This window comes from Triplophysa rosa, linkage group LG1 (assembly GCF_024868665.1).
Source record: "Triplophysa rosa linkage group LG1, Trosa_1v2, whole genome shotgun sequence".
Classification (NCBI taxonomy): Eukaryota; Metazoa; Chordata; class Actinopteri; order Cypriniformes; family Nemacheilidae; genus Triplophysa; species Triplophysa rosa.
Genome location: NC_079890.1, coordinates 6668822 through 6682284, shown reverse-complemented (window position 1 = coordinate 6682284; position 13463 = coordinate 6668822). Strand labels below are relative to the sequence as shown.

General features: G+C 38.6%; 1 protein-coding gene across 3 annotated transcripts in view; it reads left to right on the top strand.

Moving 5' to 3' along the window:
- The window catches only part of LOC130551410 (protein NLRC3-like), a 36283-nt gene that overhangs the window by 8711 nt on the left and 14109 nt on the right, over window positions 1–13463 (top strand). Inside the window, exons 3-7 of one of the 3 annotated variants that reach the window (XM_057329002.1) lie at window positions 930–1043; window positions 2308–2421; window positions 2821–2919; window positions 5452–7218; window positions 9224–9813. In XM_057329002.1, the coding sequence (XP_057184985.1) occupies window positions 930–1043; window positions 2308–2421; window positions 2821–2919; window positions 5452–7218; window positions 9224–9374 (2245 nt within the window). In that variant the 3' untranslated portion in view covers window positions 9375–9813. Of the gene's footprint in view, window positions 1–929; window positions 1044–2307; window positions 2422–2820; window positions 2920–5451; window positions 7219–9223; window positions 9815–13463 lie in introns of those variants that run through there. The other 2 variants (XM_057329010.1, XM_057329018.1) reach the window with 2 other exon arrangements.

The following is a 13463-nucleotide window of genomic DNA, read 5'->3' as shown; positions in this document are numbered from 1 at the left end:
TACAGCCATTCTTCACTATAAAGCCATTCATTGCTGGAGCTGTGATCTTTCTTAATGTACCGGGCGTCTGAAAGTCTTTAAAGTGGTTTCTGCTGCTATGAGGAAAAATCCAAAATCCCACGTCTGCGGGTTTCTTGATCACTGAGGCTGAATGACCCGAAGTGGATGTTAGCGACACTGTTTGATGGTGGTGCTGAGTGCTCTTCAAATGGAAATGGATGTTATTTGTGAAATACAGTAATTAAAATACAGTAAAACAGCAATCTGTTACAGATCAAACTTTCTTGGAGTGGTATATTTAGTAAAACATTTTTATTAAAATCAATATCTTCATATACAGTGATGCAGATTAATTTATGAAATATTATCAGTTCACACACAGATACATTTGCAATAGTAAAGCGTAATTGAAATACATTTGTTGTAAATGTCTCAAGACATGTTATAATGATAATTGTTTATTACATGAATACATGTTTGTTAAATTCATGCAGATTAAAAATGTGGTTAAATGTAATGTTTCAAGAGAGTTGTTGATTATAAATAGTCTAAACTGTGTTTAAAAAGTAATCTTTTTTTGTGTGTAATGTTCCTTTAATGCAACGTAATGCGTCACGTGACTCAGACGAGAGCAGGACTGTGGAACTGTGGGTCAGAGCAATATGGACGCGAACAGGTTGTAAGACATGCGGCTTCTTTAAAAACGTATAAACTCTGCATATGGTCCAAGAGGCGCACACGTTTTTATGGTGTCTTAGACCGTGGCATCTTCGGAAACCACAGAGAGAGAGCGAGAGAGAGCAAATAAAACATCTAAAAGACATCTGTATGATTCGTCGCCGTTATTTATTGGATCAGTGCAGCTACATTTGTATTAGCAATGTAGAAGTTGAAAGAGCATTTTAACAGTAATCTGTTGTGTGTTATAGTTTATTTCATCAGATGAGATCAGATCCAGAGTTCAGCTGTGTGTCTATGAAGAGTGACCGCTCTATGAATCCACCAGTAGTATTTAAGAATGATGACACAGCACATGATCTCAGGTATAAAATTTCTTACAAATGACATGATTATAATTAAATATTTTATACTGGAATGCATTTTGTTAAAACAATGGCATTTTTCTTGTGAATTCTTTGTATGATTTTTGTCTTTACATGTAATGCAGTTCAACAAAGAGACACATCTATGAAACATTACCAGCTCACACACAGACATATTTGTAAAAGCATTAAGAACAATATACAACTTTTGTATTAGCATTTTATAAATTAAAAGAGCATTTAACTGTAATCTGTTTTGTTTTATAGTTTATTTCATCAGATGAGATCAGATCCAGAGTTCAGCTGTGTGTCTATGAAGAGTGACCGCTCTATGAGTCCACCAGTTGTTTTTAAGAATCATAATATATCGTCTGCTGTCATGTATATCATTTTATAAATTATTAGATTATAATTGAGCATTTTATACTGGGATGCATTTGTAAAAATGTTATGTGACATTTTTCTTGTGAATTTTTGTCTTTACATTTAAACAGTTTGTTCAAACCGAGAGACACACTCAGCGTTTCTGCTATATTTATTTAAAAAATCCTCCACACCACGGCTGCAGATTTTCGGCAACACACTGTTTCCCATTAATTTCTAATTTGTCTCACCAGTGTTGCTAAATTAGCAACTCTTTCACTAGTTTTAGCGAATTCTACGACCCCTTTAGCGTCTTTTGTTCAGTAGAGGTGCGTACAGACAAACTTGGCATCAATTTTGATTAACCTTAGCTTTCATTCAGTGAGAAAATGTCTTCAGTACTGCCCCGCGAGCACAAGGTCTTGATTTCCCGATGCAGGGATCACCTTTTTCGGCGTCTACTGCTCTGCGCAGGGAGAAGCAGCACATTCAGTTCACCGTACGGCAGCTGACTCATGAATGAATGAGTACTGTCGCTCAGTGTTTCCAAAAATGTGACACTATTACTGACTGTTTGATAAATAAATATGAAACGGAAAATATGTACTGTGTGTGAGAATGGCTTTATTAGAAATTATGCAGTATTAAAACGGAATGTTAAAATAGAAGCAATACGGGTCTGAATTGCAACACACAAAACTACACGCTGACGTCACAAATATGTTAAAATCACGTCATTCAGCACCACAGTTCCACAAAATCCTTGCGCAAACACTGCACACCTATGAAATATTACCAGTTCACACACAGACACATTTGTAAAAGCACTCTAAACAATAAATGTTTTAGCATTTTACAAATTAAAAGAGCATTTTTAACAGTAATCTGTTGTGTGTTACAGTTCATTTCATCAGAAGAGATCAGATCCAGAGTTCAGCAGTGTGTCTTTGAAGAGTAACCGCTCCATGAATCCACCAGTGGTTTTTAAGAATGATAATAAATCGCCTGTTCACAGGTATATAATTTTATAAATTTTTAGATTATATTCGAAAATTTTATACTGGGATGGAATTGTAAAAATATAATGTGACATTTTTCTTGTGAGTTGTTATATGATTTTTTTTTGTCTACATTAAATAGTTTGTTCAAACCTGAGAGACACATGTATGAAATATTATCAGTTCACACACAGATACATTTGCAATAGTAAAGCGTAATTGAAATACATTTGTATTAGCAATGTAGAAGTTGAAAGAGCATTTTAACAGTAATCTGTTGTGCACCTGATCTCGGGTATAACATTTCTTATAAATGACATGATTATAATTAAATATTTTATACTGGGATGTATTTGTAAAAATAGCATTTTGAAAACTAAAGGACCATTTTAACTGTAATCTGTTGTGTGTTATAGTTCATTTCCTCAGAAGAGATCACATCCAGACACGAAGGGTGACATGTCTATGAATCCTCCAAAAACATTTAAGAGTGACGATGCATCGCCTGCTGTCTGGTATAACATTTATATAAATTATATAATTATAATTTAACTTTTCATTCTAGAGTGCATTTGTAAAAACAATGACATGTCTCTTGAAAATTCATGAAATCTTTGTAATAATTTTTATGTTTATATTTAAACGCTTAAATTTATACATTCAGACAACAATATAAGTGAACCATTGTCATTTTACTGGTTTTCTGCTTAAATTGCTCATGAAATGTGATCAGATCTTCACCAAAGTCACAAATATCAACAAACACAATATGTCTAAGCTGATAAAACACAAACAGTCATGATCTTCTTTCATGTCTTTATGGAGCACACCCATTAAACATACAAAGTGATGGTGGAAAAATTAACTGAACCGGTGCTTTAATCACTGCTTGAATCACCTTTGGCAGCAATTACCTGAAGCAAGCACTTCCTGTAGACCTGCAGAAAGGTCCAGGAGTCATTTTGGACCATTCGTCTTAACAGAAGTGCTTCAGCTCACCCATATTCTTAGGATGTTTGGTTTTATGTCTCTGAAACCATTCTGTAGTAGATTTTGCATCAATGTTTAGGGTCATTATCCTGCTTCATCAACCAGCTTCTTCTGAGCTTCAGGTTGCGGGACAGCCACCTTGAGATGATCTTGTAGGATTTTCTTATAAACTTGGGAATTCATTTTCTCCTCCACAATGGCAAGTGGTCCAAGTCCAGATGCAGCCAAGCAGCCCAAATCACGATGCTACCTCCACCATACTTCACTGTTGGGATGATGTATTCATGTTGGTACGCTGTTTTTATAACGCCATACATAGTGCTGCTGGTATTCTAGTTTTGTTTCATCTGTCCACAAGACATTTTCCCGGTAGTCTTGTGGAGTGTCAGGGTGGTCTTTGGCAATCTTTAGGCGTGCTGCTATGTTTTGTTTGGAGAGCAATGACTTTATGGATATTATGTTTGTTGATATTTGTGACTTTGGTGAAGATCAGATCACATTTCATGACCAATTTAAGCAGAAAACCAGGAAAATGACGATGGTTCACTTACTTTTTCTTGTATGCACAGTTGTGCTCAAACTTATTAATACCCTTGGTAAATATGACCAAAGAAGGCTGTGAAAATAAATCTGCATCATTAAGCCTTTTATTTTTAACTGAACAGATATAAAGCAGAATTTATTGTATTACTGTTGTGCAGATAATCTAGATTAAATCAATGTTTATTTAAAGGGATACTTTAAATTCTATCATCATTTACTCACCTTCTAGTTGTTCCAAATCTGTATAAATGTCTTTGTTCTGATGAACACAGAAAGATATTTGGAAAAATGCTTATAACCAAACAGATTTTGCCCCCCATTGATTACCATAGTAGGAAACATTACTTTATCTTTTTTTTTTGTTCTGTTGAATTCTATTTTGAATAATGTAGGACAGCAAACAGTTCTGGGGCACTTTTGACCACCATTGTATTTTTTCCTACTATGGTAGTCAAGGGGTGGCAAAATCTGTCTGGTTATAAGCATTCTTCCAAATATCTTTGTGTTCAGCAGAACAAGTACATTTATACAGATTTGGAACAACTCGAATGTGAGTAAATGATTGTAAAAGATGATGAATGACAGAATTTTCATTTTTGGGTGAAGTATCCCTTTAATAATTCTGTTGCACCAAACTTTCAACCTTGTTTTAAATACAGTATATTCAGGGAGACATTTAAATATTCGAAACCAGGTTTTAATTTGACCTAGATTAACTTTAATTCTGTTACTTTAACTCAGATTTAACTCTCAATTAGGGATTAACTTTAAACTTGCTACTGAGGAGGAATTACTGTAATAAAAACAAATATCTACAACTAAATGTGTATCTAAGTGATCAGAAACAGACATCATAAGCATCACTTGAGAGATGCGTTTATTGTAAATAAAAAGGGAGATTAAATATTATAAGTGTCTTGGTTTGGCAGAAAGTGAGAGAGCACAGCAGCCCAGTAATCTAAGATCTGACTCGCTCTGAAGCTTAAGTCCGGGATGCTCTTCATATCCATATAGGATTTTTTTTGTGAATACAGAGTGAAGGACTGATCTCTTGCAAAGAGGAAAGATGTGCTGACAGATAAAGAGGTTTTAACAGCACCGGTGACTGTAACCAATGTGCTTCTGTCACGAACAGTGATTTAACAGACACAGCAGCGCTCCATGAATGCCTCTTGTTGTTGTTTTTATCACATTGCCCGTCCATCGCAATGAACTCTGCCATATTGCTCTGATAATTAATACAACAGTTTTGTTTTATGGCTTGTGAAATGTGTTAATGATTGATCAGCCCTATATTAACAATCTATATATACTGTAGGGAGCATTTAAAAAGTTAGATTTCCTTTTCCTACACAAGTTAGTTATTTCCTTTTTACATAACAACACACAATAATCAAACACATTTAACTGTAAATAACGGACACATTTAATAAACCTAATAATATGCGTCGGTGATCCAAAAAATATTTTTTCTCTGTACATTTCCTTTTTAATTTTGTATTTTAATTTTACAGCCATGAGTCTGAACTCCTCAAGAGATTCAAATCACATCTGAGGAAGAAGTTTGAGTGTTTGTATGAGGGAACATCACAGCAGAGAAACCCAACACTGCTGAATGAGATCTACACAGAGCTCTACATCACAGAGAGTGAAAGTGGAGAGATCAGTAATGAACATGAGGTGAGACAGATTGAGACACAATCCAGGAGAACAGCAACAGAGGACACACCGATCAAATGCAACGACATCTTTAAAGCTTTACCTGCACAAGACAAACCCATCAGACGTGTGCTGACAAAGGGAGTCGCTGGCATTGGAAAAACAGTCTCTGTGCAGAAGTTCATTCTGGACTGGGCTGAAGGGAAAGAGAATCAGGACGTCCACCTCATATTTCCACTTCCTTTCAGAGAGATCAATCTGATGAAGAACCAAACACTCAATCTTTTACATCTTCTTCATCTTTTCTTCCCAGAGACAAAGGAAATGGAAATCTCCAGCGGTGAATATAAAGTGTTGTTCATCTTTGATGGTTTGGACGAGTGTCGTGTGTCTCTGGATTTCCACAGCAGTGTGAGGTTGTGTGATGTCAGTGAATCAGCCTCAGTGGACGTGATCCTGACAAACCTCATGGCGGGGAATCTGCTTCCCTCCGCTCTCATCTGGATCACCTCCAGACCAGCAGCAGCTGATCTCATCCCCTCTGAGTGTGTTGATCGAGTCACAGAGGTACGAGGCTTCACTGACAAACAGAAGGAGGAATACTTCAGCAAGAGAATCAGTGATGAGAGTCTGAACCACAGAATCATCTCACACCTGAAGTCATCCAGGAGCCTGTACATCATGTGTCACATCCCAGTGTTCTGCTGGATTTCAGCCACTGTTCTAGAGAGAATGTTGAGTGAAGCAGAGAGTGAAGGAGAGATCCCCAAGACTCTCACTCAAATGTACACACACTTCCTGATCATTCAGACACACATCAAACATCAGAAGGACTATGAGAAGAAAGAGCAGAATGATGAAGACATGATCTTCAAACTGGGCAAACTGGCCTTTGAGCAGCTTGTGAAAGGCAATGTGATCTTCTATGATGAGGACCTGAGAGAGTGTGGCATTGATGTAGCAGAAGCATCAGTGTACTCAGGATTGTGCACTCAGATCTTCAGAGAGGAGTTTGGCTGGTATCAGGGGAAAGTTTACTGCTTTCTTCATCTGAGCATTCAGGAGCATCTCGCAGCTCTTTATGCTCACATCTCCTTCATAAATGATAAAACACAGCTGTTCTTTGGCACCTTTTTGCAGACTCCTTTGTCTGACCTGCATCAGAGAGCTGTGGATGGAGCTCTGCAGAGTAAAAATGGACACTTTGACCTTTTTCTTCGCTTTCTTATGGGTTTTTCACTGGAGTCTAATCAGAATCTTCTCAGAGGTTTTATGACACAGACAGTAAGAAGCTCTCAAAGCAATGAGAAAACAGTCGAGTATATCAAGAAGAAGATCAAGAAGAATCATTCTTCAGAGAAATCCATCAATCTGTTTCACTGCCTGAATGAACTGGGTGATGATTCACTAGTTAAGGAAATCCAGCATCATGTGAAATCTGGAACATTAAGTGAAGTCAAACTCTCTTCATCTCAGTGGTCAGCTGTAGTTTTTGTGTTGTTGACATCAGAACAGAAGCTGGATAAATTTAATCTGGATGATTTTGTTGGAGAAAACACAGATGAAAGACTCGAAGTTTTTCAGAAGATGCTGCCTGTAATTCGTGAATCCAGATCAGTTCAGTAAGTGTGAACAGTGACTTCACTCTTTAAACATTATACATAAAGAACATGAAGAATTATACAAAAACTAATTGTACAAAAGAAAACAACGATTAGCACAGGTAATCAACACTATACTCAGATGTTTATATAACACATGCTGGTGTATATCAGAGCCCTTTAGTACCAGAGTCGCATCATCTTCATTCACTCCAATGGAACAGTTTTTTCACTAGTTTCAATAGTTCCCGGAAGTTACCAGTAACGCATGGAGCTGCGACTAAACAGACCAACTGAGGTAAACTTCTAACCCATTTAAAGACGAAAGCCATTTGATGAATAAAAAAATGAAAGAAATAAAGCATTTAAAGAGAAAACATAACTTCCTGGAACTATCTGAAGGCTCTATGAATCACGTGACACGGGCTCTCAATAGTTCCCGAAAGTTACTAGTAACGCATTGAGCTGCGACTAAACAGACCAACTGAGGTAAACTTCTAACCCATTTTGTTGTGTAGTGGGGACATGCAGACCTGCCAACCTGTACGCTTTTTGCGTAGCAGGTACGCATTTTGACCTCAAAGTACGCTGGTACGATTTGTCACTCTAAACTACGCAAAAACCTGATGACGCCTCTGCTGCGCGCAGTACTCAAAACAAGCAACAGAAAAAAGAAGAATATGTCCAATCATAGTGAAAGTGACCTATTAGTCAGATATGGTGACCCATACCCGAAATGTGACCTCTGCATTTAAACCATCCAGTGAACACACGCACAGCAAGTCATGAACACACATACACCCGGAGCAGTGGGCAGCTATCACTGCACCGCCCGGGGAGCAAGTAGGGGTAAGGTGCCTTGCTCAAGGGCACCTCAGTCGTTACCCACCGGCCCTGAGGATCGAACCGGCAACCTTCTGGTCACGAGTCCGACACTCTAACCATTAGGCCACGACTGCCCCCAGGCGGTGTGAGTTCTTCCCCCAGGCGGTGTGAGTTCTTACCCCAAATAGAAAGCGGCGATGATTGACACGTCCTATGGCCTATCAATCAATAACAAGAGTCAGCAAATCGGCAGAACCACAAAATCCCGCGTGATCCCCTTCCACCCACACGTTCTGACGCATTGTTTTAAACTAAAAGTCGAGACTTCTTCTGAGCTCTAAGGTAAATGGATCGGGTGGATGTGGAAAGTTGAAATATTGAATTTGCTTAATCCTATGCAGTCGATGATCTCGCGGGCTCATTTGATAACGTGCACTTGCCCGCAAGATGCGCTAACATTATTTCTGATTTATAAATGAGCGCTAACGAAAAGTTACCATGATTTTACCAAGTACCATAGGCGCCGATTGCGCTGGCGGATTCTCACACTCAATAACGTGCACTTATATCTGCGAGAGAGCATCGTTTTGGTCACATAAAAACGGTTTTCAGTAAAGCGAATCTGCCTGACAGTGGAGCGGATTGAATGCGCTCTGCAAAATCGACCTCTCGATAATTGTCAATAAAATAAAACGTCATATGCAAACTTTTAAGATTACTTATTTATTCACGTTTATAATTATGAAAGTAGATTATGGCAGGCTGGCAAAAAATGTAAGTGCATGTGTGCAGCATAGAAAGTTACTAAGAGGTGTTTGTTTGTGCGTGCACGCGTGCGTGTGGCTGGAATGGGGACTAACTGCCACATGGAAAACTTTACTGATGTTCTGCTCAGAAAGGCCAAATCAGCGACCTATGAAACAAAGCAGTCAAGAGCAAGTGCCACTGCAAGTAAATGTGATTGATGTACATCAAGGGTGTCTCACTGAAGATTATTTACACACACGCACACACACACACACACACACACACACACTATACACAAATGTTTCCTAAATTTAAATACATGTGTTCAATAAGAAAAGTTCTTTTCAAAAATGTGACTGCGATGCTTTTTTCACAACCAATATGTTATATGTTAAAAACCTGTGTTCTGTCTCTTCGGCTGATGGTACTCAAAAAAATATTCCAACGTTGGCAGGTCTGGACATGTCAGGTCGCTGCCTATCTCTTTCAGCTCCGCCATCTGGACTGGTTACGGACCTCGGAACAGTGAGAAAAGACAACTGAGATCAGAATACCGTTCTACAAGTGCATCAGTTGTTATAGGAAATGATCCTGGTTCCGGTTGATCTAAATCAGCGGTTTTTAATCCTGGTCCTCGCGACCCCCCGCTCTGCATATTTTGTGTCTCTCTCTTGTTTAACACACCTGATTTAAATCGCCAGCTCGTTAGAAGAGAACTCAATGAATGAACCGCGTTCTGATTGTCGTGCTCCCTGAACAGTGTTCATTGCTCTCTACTCCCTGTACACAGGAAATCGGCTGAAGTTAATTTAAGAACACAAATTTGCGCAACACGACTGCCTGCAGCATCCTCACACAGACAAAACCTACTACGGAAGTTTGAAGGGTTATTTAACCGTAATCTTGAGATTTGCGTCACGCTTCATGCCCTTTTGGTAGAACATATACGCCCATTTCGAACTGGAATTATGGCAGAATATCTAGTGATGTTTACTTTGCAGGGCTCTTACGGGCGTATTGAACAAACCTCCGAAGCGGTAGGAGAAGCACACAAAATATGCAGAGCAGGGGGTCGCGAGGACCAGGATTAAGAACCGCTGATCTAAATAATGCAGCCTAATAATCCCTTAGAGCAGGGGTCTTCAACGTTTTTCTGGGCAAGGACCCCTTAGATGAGAGATGCATGGAGCAGGGACCCCCTTATACTAAATGTGTAAACAGAGCTATTTAAATAGAAACAACCCTATTGTTGCAGCAATATTATGTCAAGACATTACATTGGAACTATAATGTTATTGTTGCACATAGGCTAAATACTTTTCTGTGTATTATTTTTATTTTTAATATAGATTGCTTGATTATTTTAAGGGATTTGCAGCATCAAACATTTTCATTTTACGGTGAGATGGACAATTAAACATTTAATTGAACCTTAGTTTATATTAAGGCTTCAATGAGATGACTGACCCTGGTTAATGGCACAAAGACTATTCGGAGGTAGAGGTTGTCTCTGGATGCAAAAGAAATTAGTGCAGATTTTATGCATTCTGTTGTAAAATCAGGCCGTTCTTTTTTTTCTTCTGCTTCTCTGTGTGTTGCAGAACACACAGCTATTTTATTATTCTGAGCTCTGTTGTCTTTCTCGTGGATCAGCATTGTCGCGGCTGTTACACGAAAATTAGTTCGAGTTTTCTTTCTGCAGAGCATCATATCAGACTAATGAGAGCAACATGCAACAAGTCCGCGTTATTTTCGGGGCAACTTGTTTGATGTGCACCATCAGTACACGGTGCGCGTTTCATTTATTTTAAACACGTACGATAGTTCTGTCCGAGTTTACAATGCAGAAGCGGTGTGGTGTCATTTGGCTGTCAAATTAGCGCTTTACAGCTTTAACAAATTTGAACAGAAGTTCAGAAACATACGAGAATGCACTTTATTTGCACGCAACTCCTTTCATCCGTACTTTTATCGAAAGGGAGACAGAGAATGCACTGATTCTAACCCTACCGGATGCAGATGTAACTTTTCCTCCATTGCTTGCTTCTGCTGCCTGAATGGATGTTTTTGTCCGCATGCAGGTTAAAATTGCAATGCGCGGGAGCTTTAATGAGGCCGTGCACGTGCGCAGCTTAAAGACAACATTGGTTGTAATACTTCTGTACCCATGCTTTACATTTTTAACAAAAAGTTGCCTGTGAGTAATTAGCGGACCCCCTGCAGTTCTACCGCAGACCCCCTATGGGCCGCGGACCCCTGGTTGAAGACCCCTGCCTTAGAGGATTTGTATTATAGAAGTGTTGTGCATGCAAGGTTGAAGAGATGTGTCTTTAACTTAGATTTTCCCACCGGTTAATCGATGTGTAAAAACACTGGTATAACCGATCTCAGCGGGGTTGCGTCTCTGGGATTTCGGGGCAGCTGAAAATGCGGTCTTGCACGCGTCTCGATTTACTTTCACTTAAATTAGCGGCAATTCAGCGACATTTGCTTGAATTCATGATGAGTTCATTATTTTTCTTAATAAAAATACACAAAACAGTACGCTTATATTACTCACACCTCTATTGCAAAACGAATAATCACTGCACACACACCATGCAAAAATAACAGTTAAGAATTTTTTTCAAAAACATTCACGTTGAATAAAGTGCCTTTATCAACATAACGAATAACCACTGCACACATCGTGCAACCATCAAACAACAAACGAATATTAAAAAAACATTCACGACACGTTAAATAAGGTCACTTTATCAACAAGACGAATTATCACTGCACATCGTGCAACAAACAAATAAAAAACCTAATATAAAAACTCCACTTTAAGCTGTCTTTTTTTTAACAAAAAGAGGTATAGTTAATATGTCTAAAATGTTTTATCCACAATGTACATGTAAGTGGTTTAGACTTCAACTCTCATTATGGGGAAAAAAAACGTACACACACACACACATAGGAAATCCCATATGGGGAAAAAATAATAACTCTTTTGGGATGATCATCCTCATGTTTTGCCACATTTCCCAAACGCACCACTTATCGATGGCCGTATTTGTCTGTCAGGCTTTTGCAGTCGATTTTTTTGCCCTGGACCCATTTTGTCCGCCTCATTTTTTTGGTGCACTTAAAGGTGTGCAAGTAAATTCGAAGTGTTACCTCCGGATGCTGCCACCTTCATCAGGCAAAGTTTACAGGTTGCCTCATTAACGTTTTCAGGTTCCCTGTTGGCATCAAGTTTAAATCCAAAATATTTCCAAATAGGTGCTTTTGCATTTCGCTTTGAAAGCAAATCTTCCACCATCGTTTTGTCCGTTAGCTTGCCTCACTCTCCTCACTAATAAATGAAATCTGACACCTGCTGCTGATCTTTACAGCGACACTTGGTTCTGCTTACGCTAAATTGAGAAGACGCGGTCTGTTGTGTTATTGTAGTCACTAACTGAATTAAGTGCTTTATTGCTGCAAAACTTAAAAACGATGGTCGTGACGGTGTTGCGGTGGGCAAGTGATGTAACCGGTAGGCGGGTTAAACACTGTGTATCACCGGTAACACCGACTATCGCAATAAGCCTAGTAGTCAGTAAGATTTTAAAGTTAATACGTTGTTAATAGGTAACCAGTGCAACGTTGACAGGACCGGGCTAATATGCTCATACTTTTTTGTTTGTGTAAGAACTCTAGCTGCCGCGTTTGGAACTAGCTCAAGTTTTTGTAATAAACCTACAGGGCAACCGCCTAACAGTGCATTAGTGCATTAGGAACTTAAAAAAAATTACATTTTTCCAGGTGTTGGCAACATGGTTTTCAAAAGACTATCGAATAAAATGCCCAGATTCCTAGCTGACAACGAGGGTTTTATTGAGCATCCGTCAATAGCTAAGCAGTATTCTTGGTGGTTATGTATGGCGGTTTTCGTTCCAATAAGTAACACTTCTGTTTTGTCCAAGTTCAGCAATAAAAAGTTGCTACTCATGCAGTTTTTTATATCAACTATGCATACATTATTCTGGCGAACTGCAGTGTTTTGTGAGGCCTCGAGGAAATGTAGAGTTGAGTATCATCATCAAAGCAGTGAAAACTTACTCGGTGTCTCTTAATTATACCTGCATGCACATGTACAGTGCAAAGAGCAGAGGCCCTAAGACTGAGCCCTGTGGCACGCCGTACTGGACTAATGATTTGTGTGACACCTCATTGTTTATTGTTACAAACTGAAAACTGTTAGATAGGACCTTTTTCAAGTACTTTAGAAATGAAAGGTATATTTGATATAGGTCTATATCAGCCAAGTCCCTAGGGTCAAGTTTAGTTTTTTTTGACAAGGGGCATAATAGCAGCCACCTTATATGCTTTAGGGACATATCCTAGTGACAGAGATGAGTTAATAAAACTAAACAGAGGATCTATAATTTCAGGGAGCATTTCAATAAACTAGTAGGTATCCAAGCTAACCATAATACGTTATATCTGGAAAAGTGAAATTCCTGGATTCGTTGCCACAACAAAACTTTGTGACGCTGTCAGTAAGTAACCACAACATTGTACCCATTAGGACATAGTCACAACGTCACAGATAACGTAGTCCTTTTACATCTAACAGAAGATGGTAATGTTGTTGTAAACCCTTTTTTAAAAGTTAAATGTTTATAAATGTTATATGAACTTATTAAACAGAGCCCTTTTAAAAATAT